Genomic DNA, 13,487 nt, shown 5'->3' with positions numbered 1-13,487 from the left:
GGTATGATATTGGCCATTTCCATCTTTCATCCTCAAAATGTTGATCTCCACCTCATTTGGCTTGGTGTGTTTGTCTCAGTTTTATCTCTGCCACCTGGGACCGTGCCTCTCAACCTAATTCACAAGCAGCAGTTCCTTGAGAAGAATGGATGTTTGCACTTCAAAGACTTAACCGTCAAAGAGGTGATAAGGAAGATAGCCCTTTTGATAACAAAGGTCTTTCCTAGTAATACTGTGGAGGATTAATTAAATTGTCATTATTCTTAAATTAGGTAGGGTTTTCAACATAACCCCCTTTGGATTGGGCAGGGTGCTATGTTATATAATAAAGCCATCATTATTCTGGGGATAAGTTATCTACTTTGGTTAATCAACAACAAAGAGGAATTTCTCTTTGGATTTCCTTTTCAACGCATTATGCACTGGGCTCTGCTCCTTCCCAGAAATGAATTTGGGATGATTTGCTTCTTGAAACTAGATGAATCCCTACTCCTCTCCAATGCCACAGATAATCTAGAAAAGATTGTACACTGACATTCAATTTTCTCAAGAAATAATAATGTCATCTCTGGGCTGTTTAATGCAGATGAAATATTTTATAGATTAAACAATTTAATTACCTTTTCCCAGCTATGAAAATGTAAGATACCTGTATCCCCTGTAATTTAGGTATATTTCATCTTTTCCTTGTAGAAATATGATTTATGATAATCCTACCGGAGTCATTTTGTGTAATTTAGAAATAACACCAATTAAAGCAAGCCAGCATACAAACAAGACAGGTGACATGATCAGAGGTTCCTCCCTTGGCTTACAGAAATGTTTATGAAGTAAATGGGGGAAAAAAATGTGACTGGAACTGAACTGCTTTTTAAAAATAGTATTCATAGTCCTTATGTTCATTTTTTAGACTGTTCTGCAAATTCTCTCCATATGTATCTGAAAACTGTTAGGCCAAGAGTTCCTGTATGAAAGGTAGAGTTGAGCTGGTGCCGCCAGCTTGGTTAGACTGCTCTCGGAGTACTTGTGCAGAGCGCTTTTGAAGGGCATGGAAAAGAGGACACACTCTCAGCCTGGATAAACATTGTTAGAATAAGCTAGTATCTAGGCTGATAGGATGTGAATGTGTTTGGCAAGCACATAGAGATAAACAGTTATTTCAAGGGCATTTGGAGAAGTTGATCTTGTTCCACGATTATGCTAAAAAATATTCTGTCCCTTAAAAATGAAGAACCTGCACACAGAGTTTGTGAGCTTTAGAATTATTTTCATTAAGATTTTGGGGGAAAATTACTTTCAAAAAATGACAAAAGCGTGTCTTAAAGAATTGCAAAGACAAATATTTGCTTAGGAATTTTTCCTTAAGTAGTTCCACTTTTAAAGATTCCTAATCCCAGTAACTAGAGAGCATGTCAGAAATTATAAGATAATAATATGTTTGCTACTTCATTGTCATCCTTATTTTGAAGCATATTAGTTTTGTGAAAGTCAATTTCCTATTGGATAAAATCCAAAATGGAATTAAAATTTCCCAAGGAACATTTCTCTCCTTTGCAATACATTTCCACTTTGCTCCATGCAAATTTTTGTAATGAGTGATGGAAATTCTTTTTTTTTTTTTATCATGATGTGATTATTGTGTTTTGTATATCAAGTGACTGTACTATGGACATTCAGTGTAAACTCTTTGTACTGTCTCACTTCCTCATCCGTCACTGTCTGTCCAATGGGCATGCTGCTGTGACCAGTGTTATCAGGTGAAGACAGTACAGGAAGTGAGCCGCCATTGTCACCCCCAGAAAGGCTCCCCATCAGACGCTCTAGTACCAGAGACAAAAACAGAAGAGGGGAAACATGTTTCCTACTGACGACAGGTGATTTCACGTGTGCTTCTGATGGAGGGATCAGGAAAGGTAGGCATGCATTTAATCAGATCCTAACTGGTGACTTACAAGTTAAGTGCTGCAAATATATGAAATGATATAAAATGCTCTTTCATCCTTTTCTCGGTAAGACTGAATGTGGTGCCCTTTTCCATTCCTCATCCCACCTTTTCTTCTCATGAACATTTAAAAATACATATCCCAACAGCCTACTTGATGATCATATCTGAAAGGCATTTCACCATTGTTTTTTGTTTATTTGTTTTTTTGTTTGTTTCCCATTCTTCTGTAGGAAGAATTATAATGGAGTATTTAAAAATCAAGTCATTCATCAAGTTATTTCAATATAATGTGCTCAGCAATCTTTAAAAATCATGCTTTTTTCTACAACTATTAAGAGTCACTAAGTGGCTCCATGCATGAAATTTAATAAGCAATTGATGATTTTAAAACAATAATATGGACTTTTATAAAGAAAAGCATTAAATATACTCTCATTAAGTCTTTTACCCTGTATTTGGGTAGTTTTTGCCATGTCATATTTGAGTATCAGAGGTTGAAAAGGTCCAAGATCCTTAGCCATACAGAACACTATAACCAGTCACTTGAAAGGTTACTTAGGTACTGATATGGTGTACTTACAAAATTTTTTTTCAGGAAAATAATAATAATTTTAAGCTTATTCGTGTTTTTCAACCCACATTGAACTGTGCCTGGTGCCTAGAACATAATTAATATTTGTTGAATGAGTAAATTTTGTAGGATAGTCATCTTCAATAAGAAATACAGTAGAATACTGAAGCTCCAACTTCATCACGTGGTTCGTTTTCCTGGAATGTGCCACTGTCCATTACTATTTCCTAGGTGCTGTTTCATTTTTGCTTTTGCTTTTGTTCTGAGTAAGTTTTACGGATTTCAGCACATTTAGACCGTTTTTCTCCTCCTTGAGAAATAATTTTGTGACACTTATTACCCTCCAACATCAAAGCGTCGGTATTCTCTTTGATTCTCTCCTACTTTGATAATCCCAGTTGTTTTATTGCCACGGTTATAGTTCTCTGTTTATTGACAGACTAGAGAAAGAACTGTAATGATTTCCTATGCAATGAGCTGAATTTGAATCCAAGACCACTCTAAAACTTTCACATTAACGCAACTGAATTTTTAAAATGTGCTTTTTTGCTCTTCATTGCAGTTTCTCTGTATTGATTAACTTAACCATTTTAGGGCATAGATATTTTTTTCTGTGATGCCTCCTTTCTTTGAGATATTTCATTATCCATGTAGTACTTCTCTTTGATTTCTTGTAAACACCTTGTATTGTCCATTCCATCTCCATGCCTTTGAGTCTCAAAAAAAGAAGACAAGAGCTCAATTGTTCCTTCAGTATGTAATATTTTAAATAGTCTTCATTTCAATTACTTCCATTCTCTGCATCTCTTCCTTGTACCAAAGTGTTTTTCCATTACCTGATTAGGCTTATTTGATTGTTTGCTATTTTACATTTAAATATTATGTGTTGGAAAATGTTTAAATATTTAATGAAAATAGTTAATACCATAGTACTGGAGCAAATACATGTACATACTTCAATAATAATAACAGTATCTAATTAATAGTATGTATTCCATAATATTTTTTATGCATTGCATATTTCAACTCACCATATATGTATATACATGTATATATGTGCATATGTGTGTATATGTATTTATATTTAATATGTGGTTACATTTACTTACATTTTTGAGTATTATTTAATAAAGTATCACATGCGGTATTCATACTAAGGTGACATATTTTAAAACAGCCTAAATTAGACAATATTCTGAATTTTAACCTGTCAAGGAGATCACATATGCAAAAAGACTTTACAAATTATAAAGCATTGTGTAAATGTAGTTTTATGAAAAATTGTAGTTTCATGACCTAAGCAATTAATAAGATACTTAGTTTGTATAGAAAAGTTATACACAGTCTTATTTCACAAGTACAAATTCTTTGTCAATGAGCACATTTTTGAAAAATTAGTCTATGAGCTTTTTATTCTTTATTTCTCACCATAATCAACTTCTTTTTTCATTCTTGCTTAATCCTTTTGCACATCTGTGTTTTTTTCTCCTGGGTCTAGTAACATTCCTGGCAAACTTCACTTAATCTTCTTAGTGTGCTATTTATTTTGTCATGTCTATCAGGAATACACTCATTTCTTCTCCTGTTTCCATTTATGTAGATGATAGATTTCTCCTATTCTCCTACTCAGACATTTATTTCCTATATAATCCCTTTGACCTTTCAGGTTGGTCTCTCTACTGATTTGATTTCAGAGTTCTGAAATTCTCCCCTATATGTAGATGAAAGGAAATTACTGGATTCTCATTGAATTCTTTTTCTCCCAACAAATGTGAATTTATTTAGGCATACATTGAGAAAACTTAAGAATTCCTTAAAGAGAACTCCCAATACTTAGAAGCTGTGTTTTTATTTATGCAATAGTGTTTAGGAAAGTAAAACTACTTACTTGTTTTAAACTATAATGTAAACATACCCATTGACAGATAGTACATGGATAGGCAATTTCAATATTGCCCCAAATAAGCGTATGCTCTTACAAACTGTATAAAATGCAAACCATGCATTTAAATTTTTTCGGCTCAACATTATTTATTTTATGAATATATTTTCAGCCATTCCAGTCAATAAAATTTGGGTAGGCAAAATTATGTCAAATCTGATTAGAAATGACCCTGCAAAATAAAGAAAAATGTATTTATATGCAAAACTTATAATTTTACTAATTAAATGCCTGTTGCTTAATTAGAAAGGAAGTCTTTTCAAAGGAACACTGAAATTATAAGTATTAAAAATAAAGGGAATATAAACAGAATTGCTAATATTTATGGCAAAAACTGTTATTCAGAAAAATGACTGAACATTTAGAAATACAATCAAGAGTTACATATAGCTAGTGTGTTTAGTATAAAACCGTCAAACAGATTTTCACTGTTTTGGAGGCCCTGTAGGGAGCTTGGGCATTATGGGAGAAAAGATGTAAATTTCTTCAAGAAGGATTTATAGATATTCACAGCCCCTACTGTTCATGCATATTCACCAGTTTGCTTTTAATCAAACTGAATCAATATTTATAGTGCAGTTTACATTCTTAAGTTACACAGTCAACTAGGCTAAATTATTTTTCCTAAATATATTAAATCTTCCAAGTCATATTTCCAATGACTTTATAGAAAATCAGTAAGAACTAGCCCTTCAGGCACATGAAGATTCATAGGTAAGGGTAAATTACCTGCAGTACTTTTTTAATTATTTGACATTCTCTTATTAACTATTCTATCATCCACCAGAGTAGAACAAAATATATAACTTCCCATGTTTTATAGCTCAGAATACTAACAAAACATATTGGCAGATAGTTCTCTCATTAGCAGAAATTATGTCCTAGAGAACTTTATAATAGTTGGTGGATGACATAAATTTTCTCAAAGAAGTCATCAAGTCTGCTGAAAGTTTATGTGTGTGTATATGGGGAGAGAGGGTCCTATGCAGTCCAGCTCAGTAGTGCTATTATTTCAATTCATATCCGTATTTGTCCTAGGTGCTCATAAATCAAAAATCATTAAATCACTTGATTCACTTCTCCTCTTTCAGTGAAAGGAGGAGAGATACCATTGGCTTCTTCCCCAGAAGTTTCATGGAAATATAGAACTAAAAATAGAAGCAGCTGAGAGGAACATGAGGAAACTACAGAAAGCCCATTTTTTTCTTATATTGTCATCAAGCACACAAAGGGCTGATCAGAACCCAAGGACTGTGCCCTAAGTCTAAGGGATGCACCAAGTTCACTGGAATTGCACCTACTTGCTCAGCTCTGGCTGTGCAAAAAAGAATTTCATTTTCCTGCTCTACAACACTTTTTTTCAACAGAGCTGTCAAAACATTTATTTCCTGAGCTGTATAAATTTTCCAGTCAATAGTTGCTCTGCTTTTAGACAGTTCACTTTTAACTTTTATACTAGGTGCTCCCCACCTCATTTAACCGCCTCTAATCTTTTCTAATAAAAAATGCTACAGTGTATGAACACTTTCAAAGGTGACATTGATTGTTTGAGTAGCTAAGGAAAACCACTGGGTTAGAGCCTGTGAGAATGATTTTTTATTCTAAGTCCATTACAGTCATGAACGAAAGATTAGAAAGCGAGATAATAGAAAGAAAAGGTGAATCTAGATGAAATTTTTCTCAATTTCTGGCATGGGGGAGTCAGTTGAGAACATCATATAATCAAGTTGAGACTTTAATTTACTGAAATTATGACTCAATTTGTATTTCATTCATTTTCTTTTCTTTTCCTTTTTCTTTTATTTTTAATCCAAGGAATTAGAAACAGGCATTCATTCTACATCATCTAGATAATGGCATCAAATGTCATTATTTAAGAGTCATCCTTTTAACACTATAAAGCTGCAAGGTTAAATATTCTGGAAAAAGAGTCAGCCACTTAGAGTTCAGTATGCTTTATTAGCTCAGTAAATAGCAAAAAATAAAAAGAAAAAAGAAAAGAAAAGAAAAAATAGTATGCTTTTTTTTTCAGGAACATGTTGTGAAATTTAGAAATATTACCCAGGTTTGCTTTGCCAAATTCTTAAGAGATTTCCAGTATTGTACATGCCAAAATTACATCCATACAAGCTATAATCTAGGAAAAAATAGATTTTGAAGTATTGCAACTATAATTTGTGATAGCTGGTTTAATCTTTTGGGAATGACATCTATAGTGAGCTTCATTTTTTTTAGTTATAAATGGTCTCAATATTGAATTCTTTGTAAAAAAAAAATCTTCTTTGAGCTCAAAATAGCACTTTTGATTACCCTGCATGGTATCCTTTGTCTGTGTCTGTTTTCTGGTTGATTTCAACTGATGTCTGTGCATTTTTTCATGAAAGGATATGAAAAATCCAGAAGCTTAAACAACATAGCGGGCTTGGCAGGCAATGCTCTGAGGCTCTCTCCAGTAACATCACCCTACAACTCTCCTTGTCCTCTGAGGCGTTCTCGATCTCCCATCCCATCTATTTTGTAAACCAAACTGCATCAGTCGGCTAAATTGTATTAATTCAAGTACTGTTTACCCAAGAATGAAAATACCTAAATGTAGAGTTACTCCAAGCTCCATTAATACAGTATAAATACTGCATGCTACTACCATTTGAAGTCAGAAATGCTACATTTGGGTAGCTAACAAATCTTATCCTGGCTTTAAAGGTTATCTAAAGTAGCGCTACTCCGTCCCCATATTAATTGCCCTGGTCTCCTTTTGCAATAAAATGACAGGTAGTGTCAGATATTGGCCAGTACACTAATACATAAACATATCTTCAGGGAGATACATTTAAAACAGTGTGCTTCCAAATGCCAATCACTTCATTGGACTTTCATTTCTTGTGACTCTCTAAACCCTTCTGAAGATGTCTGGGATCCTCTCTTGATTGCACACAACATGACTTTGGTTAGCTCATTTATATGGACCATCTTGTGTCTATCACCTGAAAGCGATGTCACAGAATTCGGGGACCGTGGATGGCTCACGGTATGTGTGCTTGCATCAAACCATCCTGATGATAGGAAAGAACTGGCCAACTGTTCTGCATGTTGAATTGTGGGGCAGGGAGGGCGAGTTACTCTTTGATATATTTTTTTCCTTATTCTTTGAAAGAAATATTTGTTTTAAATAGTTTAATTTCCTGATTGACTTACTTTTCTTCAAAAATGCTGTATTGGAGTTCTGAATGTCTCTGGTTGTTTGCACACAGATAACTGCAAAGAGGTTGTCATTACTGGTTACACGCAAGCTGAGGCCAGATCTCTTACTTAATGGCTTGGGGAAGGCACAAAACATGAGAGAAAGGTAACTGCCAGCCAGGCTTGCATCGTTTAGTCAGGAATTGCTGCTTGGTACTAGAGTCATTTTTTTTTTTAATCCCAGGATTTGTCATTATTTTCAGTGGCAGAGTGCCAAATATCTCCCAAAGCTCTCGTGTCTTTTTTACCCCCTTCCTTTATTTTTATTTACCAATTTTTGTGCAAACGTCAAAAAGTATTGTTGTTCAAAGGAGGTTTTCTTGACCAGCGTTAATTTCTGACTCACAGGATTAATCAGATTTTCAGGCAGTGTTTAATCAGGTGCTTTGTCCTGTACATTGTTCTGTCTGTGTGTCTGTCTTAGCTCCCTGTCTGAACTGTATATGCCATCTGTCTCCATGAAGCACAGAAATACCTTCATAAGATGTTCAGGATTTTAGTTCTGGGTCTTCTTCCCTGCCTCCTGCCTTCTTTGCTATTTGGAACAGCCTCTCTGCTTTGTGTGTGAATTAATGATGCCCTGTAGACTACCTAAGTTAATCGGTACTGTGAACCTTTTTGATAAGCAGGATTTAAGCAGAAATATCACCAGTGCATTTGGTTGCCTGCAGTGTCTGTTTCCATACCCCAGCAACCAGCATTTATCACTACATTCCAACAGACCCCCTAGGGAGTCTTAGTCAGTCCAAGTGGGATAAATTCTGTTTACACACCCCTGTGAATGCAGTAATAATGTGTCTGCTGTCTTGGGCATGTGAGGGAAGAGAAATGCCAAATCCAAATTGAGGGATGAATAGTATTTCTAAGGCATTGAGAATCCTAGAGACTGTTGATTAAATCCTAATTCTCATATCTACTCTTGTTAGGAAGACAATTGTCATTTTTATTATTGGCCATATCACATGTATTTCTCTATATCACCAAGTCCTAGAGCATGAGCTGCATGTCAGAGATCTTGTACAGCACTGTATTTATCCAGACGTACACATCTGATATTCAGAGATTCGGTGATCTTTTTGATAACACCACACATAGAAAATGATAATTACACATAGCTTTATGGTAAAGGAATTAATATACTGTCTGGTGCTGCTGTTATTGACTGCAGTGTTGTACAGAATTTATCATGGATATTTGACTGCTGAAAAAGGGACAGTGGAATTTAGCCATACCAAGGACTGTACTGGAAACAGACTTCTGCTGCTGAATGTGCCCTGACATGAGCAGGTTGCACTTGGAAGAGGTCCCTGCATCTTCATGAGGCATTTAGAGCTTATCAAGAAGTGGTGGCTGGAACTCATTTGGTGCTTCCCATATGAGAGGTCTGCCTGTGGACTGGCCAGTGTCCATGAAACAACTGTAAATACCAACACGTGTGCATGGGTCAACAGCTTTGACCATCTCACATCAAAGGAAGCCGAATTCATGATCAACATCTCTGAAGCTTCAACTAAGGTCCATACCTCTGTGAATTAACCCCATGGGCCTGCAGTAGATCGTGCTGTGAATCATACAAGGCAATGATATTGGTGTAGTATAGATCTGTCTTACTTTTCCTTATTTCTTCTGTGTTGGTTGAATCCGTGAACATTGACTATATATTCTTTTCCTATAAACCACATATGTTATCAGCTTGTCATACCATTTTGTGAAATTTTCAGTGCCTACCTATCAAAACAGATCTTTTAAGTCATGTATTTGTTTAATTCTGGAAAATCATTATGACTTAACTCATTTACTATTACGCATAGTTTAAGTCTTTTGTCATTGTTACCTCAATTATAAATATTACAGAAGATAAAATTCTGGCAATGCAAGTATTTTTTTATTAAATTATCAAGGAGCAATGTCAGTATATAGTAGAATATTAATCAAATTATATCCTAAAATGTATATTTTGCATAAAGAGATATTCTTCAATCACTTTTTTGTGAGTTTTGCGGCAAATGAAGCTTGTACTTGTCTTTTAAACTCTTGTAGTTGAAATTGTATAAGAATTCTTCATCTTGCTTAATCAATATTTCCAGACTCTATTAGTTCCCCTGGGATTCTGAATATAACATATAACCTGATTATGAACCCCCATGTTGTAGACCTTTTGTGAACATTTCAAGGTGCATGCACAACCTTGGTGATAACCAATGAAATGTAACCAACTGAACGATGAATAAAAGGCAAATAAGCTGGGGATAAACTTGAATTCTATCTGATTAAATTATTCCTATTCTTTTCTTGGCTCTTCTCTTTGTTTTGGAATTTTCAACAGGTTTTACTGTTCTTTACGCTGCACAATACCCCAGACACTCACATGGAATAAAGAATTTGGGATGCAAGGATTAATAACCACACATAACTTCCGATTTCAAGGCATGTAGCCAGTGTTCTTCCTAATTATTAGTTATTATGGTATCTAATATTGACAAGGAATTTTATGACTAATACTGATTTTCACTTGATTTCCAACTTATCATCACAGTACTTCTGGAAGGGAATATGTTTTGTTTTCATTTTATTGGTGGTAAAGTTAAGGATCAGAGAGTCAGAGATGTTTGCTTATATTCTTGCCACAGATAATCTTCCCTGCCATGGTTTCTTATGGTTTGAATATTTACTGAGCCTTTTACAAATGCCTTGTGAAGATGGCTTCTGTCTCACATTTGGGTGGTGGACCTCTGTTTCAGCAGCACACCACACATGGTTGGCCTTCCATTTATGTTGTGGGGTTGTGTGTGAATTTACCCTGTAAAATTATATGAAATCATCAGGATTAGGGGAAAGATAAAATGAAAAAGAGAAATAAGGTTGGTGAATCCAACACTTCCCCACCATCCAGCAACAGAATCTTTTTTATGTCTAAAATTGACATTGAGTTGGTTATTGCAAGACTATTAAGAAACTGAGCTCAGAAAAGAGACTAGGTCTAAACATAATTACCGATAAAATGTTTTTAACAATGGTGTCAACATGTAGACTTACAGTAAAGGGAAATAATCTGTAGGAATGGGAATGAATGCATTTTAGTAAATGATAATTGCCATCAAATGTTGATTTAAAAAATCAAGATTAAATTATCATGAATGAGAAGTGAAGTTATTCATTTAATCTTTGAAATAAATCACAAAACAAACTAATAGAATAGCAATAGTGAGCTTATCTTAGAAAGAGACAATATGTTAAAAGGTTATAGGGACTCTGGAGAATTTATAACATGCTTAAAGACATTTAGAGCTAAATGAATCTATTAAAATATTGAAATCCCTAGCAGTTTATGATAATTAAAATACTTGCTTAAAAATTTTTCCTTACTGAAATAAATTGTCTCCCTTCCAATATCCCCTCCCTAAATTTAATTAATTGATTAGGCACTTCAACATCATTAAACTATAGATACATACTGATTTTCTCTAACATGGAATCAGTATCATTATATTGATTCTAAATTATATCATTTCCTGTTTTTCCCTAAACTAACTCTGTTTCAAGGATATGCTGTTTTTCATCACTGTCTAAATTTTAAACTATTTAACTGAATGTATTTGTCACACTGTTATGCCAAAGCAATGGACCACTGAATATGGATTTTGAACCCTAAGATCTTCAAAGGCTATGGAGACCTTCATCTAGAATCCCAGGTAACCTAATGCTTATTTTTTTAATAGACTTTATTTTTAGAGCAGTTTTAGGTGCACAACAAAATTGAGTGGAAAGTACAGTTTCTATCCACCCCCTAACCCCCTCCACAACCTCCTAGACTGTCTGCATCCCACACCATGGTGATATACTTGTTACAAGGTATGAACCTAGAGAGGCATGAGCACCCAGAGACCATAGTTTACATTTGGGTTCACTCTTGGCATTGTGCATTCTACGATTTTAATAACTGTATAATGATATGTATCCACCACTGTAGTATCATACAGAATAGTTCCATTGTCCTAAAAATCTTCTGTGGTGCCTATTAATCCCTCCCTTCTCCTTAACCCTTGGCAGCCACTGGTCTTTTCCCCATTTCCTCAGCTTTATCCTCTTCAGATGTCATATGACTGGAATTATACAGCCCGTAGTTTTTTCATATTGTCTTCTTTCACATAGTAATATGCTTTAAATTTTCTCTACAACTTTTCACAGCCTGATAGCTCATTTCTTTTTAATACTCAATAATATTCCACTGTCCAAATGCACTACAGTTTATCCAGTCACCTGAAAAATGAGATCTTGGTTGCTTCCAAGCTTTCATAGCTATGAATAAAGCTGGTATAAACATCCATATGCAGGTTTTAGTGTGGACAGAAATTTTCAATTCATTAAGTAAATACTAAGAGCACAATTACTGGATCATATGGTAAGAGTATGTTAGTTTACACTAATTTCTTAGTCTCCTACATAGTTAGCAAAACTACAGTTCTAATTCATGTTCTTATTGTCGATCATATATGCTACACATGGATTATTTATAAATCTGCTGTTCCAGTTCAAGGTATAAATATGTTAATTGATCATCAACTAGTGGATGTTTTATTTTTAAAAATAAAGTTTGGAGGGATTTTTCTTTTCTCACAAAAGAAAGGAAAAACTCTTATAGAAATCAATAAAACGAAAAAAAGGTTAACTATAATAACGTATTTTCCACTCCACAGACCAAATGTTTTGTTTTGTTGATTCTCCTTTTTCCCTTTTGTTATTCTCGTTTTATAATATTAAATGGTTAACAAGAGAGTAGAACGTATGGTTTCCATCTTGCCCCTGTCACTTCCCACAACATTCCAGACTAATGTGTGTGTGTACTGGCCTTTTACCTTTTTAGCGTCAGTCTGTTCTTGCTCATGTAGTGTGTTCAAAGAATCACCCCAGCTAAGCAAAAATAAGTCATCATCTCTGCCATTGATAAACCCCATCTAGTGTGTGGATATCTTCTCCTATTCTGCAGCTGTCAAATTGTTGGTGCTCTTTAAAAATACAGACGGCTCTACTCAGCTTTAAACCTTTTGAAATTATCTCTGGGGATGAGGCCTAGACATGCAATTATTTTAAAAAGTTAATCTGATGCATATGAATTATTAACAAATGAAACAAAACAAAGAACAAACAATCCTATACAGGTGTTTCTGATGTCTACCCTGACCTATAATGTAAGATGTGTATTTGAAATGACATACAGCAGGAGAGCATTCTTTACTAGTCATATGTTTTTCCACATAGATGCACTGTAGTAGCAATTAAAATATTAAAAGGGTGCATAATATCTCACTAGGTTGAAGTTCTATGCATAGCCATTTCCCTAAGCATTCATTATTTCTCTCTCCTATTTTCTATTACAAATCAAAAAGTATTGATCATTTTGTGTTTATCCATTTTTATTTGATTTTTTTGACAGGAGAGGTTTTTCCTGAAACTTATTCCCAGAATGGAATTATTGGCTTACAGAATATGAAAAAATTATGACCATACTTTAAAAACTACTTTCCAGTAGTCATGTAAGGTTTTATTCATCACCAACAAATGAAATTTATATTATCAGGACAATTTTCTTAGCTTCATTATAATTTGAAAAAGCATATGATTAAATTTATGCATATGATTAAATATATCAGTTTCATGTATTTTGGCAATGATCATTTGTTAGTGATCTTTCATTAAGTTCCAAATATAGAAATGAGCCACTTACAGATTTTATAAATATCTTATCCCTACTTATCCTTAAGGGCTAGCTAGTCTTATACTAGCAGACT

General features: G+C 34.3%; 1 protein-coding gene across 14 annotated transcripts in view; it reads left to right on the top strand.

Moving 5' to 3' along the window:
- Nucleotides 1-9,997, top strand: part of KCNC2 (potassium voltage-gated channel subfamily C member 2) — a 218,077-nt gene extending 208,080 nt beyond the window's left edge. For 2 of the 14 annotated variants that reach the window (XM_036999509.2, XM_036999503.2), the window contains exons 4-5: nt 1,749-1,913; nt 6,843-9,996. In XM_036999509.2, coding sequence (XP_036855404.2) covers nt 1,749-1,913; nt 6,843-6,979 — 302 coding nt within the window. In that variant the 3' untranslated portion in view covers nt 6,980-9,996. The other 12 variants (XM_036999536.2, XM_036999537.2, XM_036999534.2 and 9 more) reach the window with 12 other exon arrangements.
- The last annotated feature ends 3,490 nt before the right edge of the window (nt 9,998-13,487 follow it).

Source organism: Manis javanica, chromosome 10 (assembly GCF_040802235.1).
Source record: "Manis javanica isolate MJ-LG chromosome 10, MJ_LKY, whole genome shotgun sequence".
NCBI classification, from domain to species: domain Eukaryota; kingdom Metazoa; phylum Chordata; class Mammalia; order Pholidota; family Manidae; genus Manis; species Manis javanica.
This window is presented reverse-complemented; position numbering and strand designations above follow the sequence as displayed.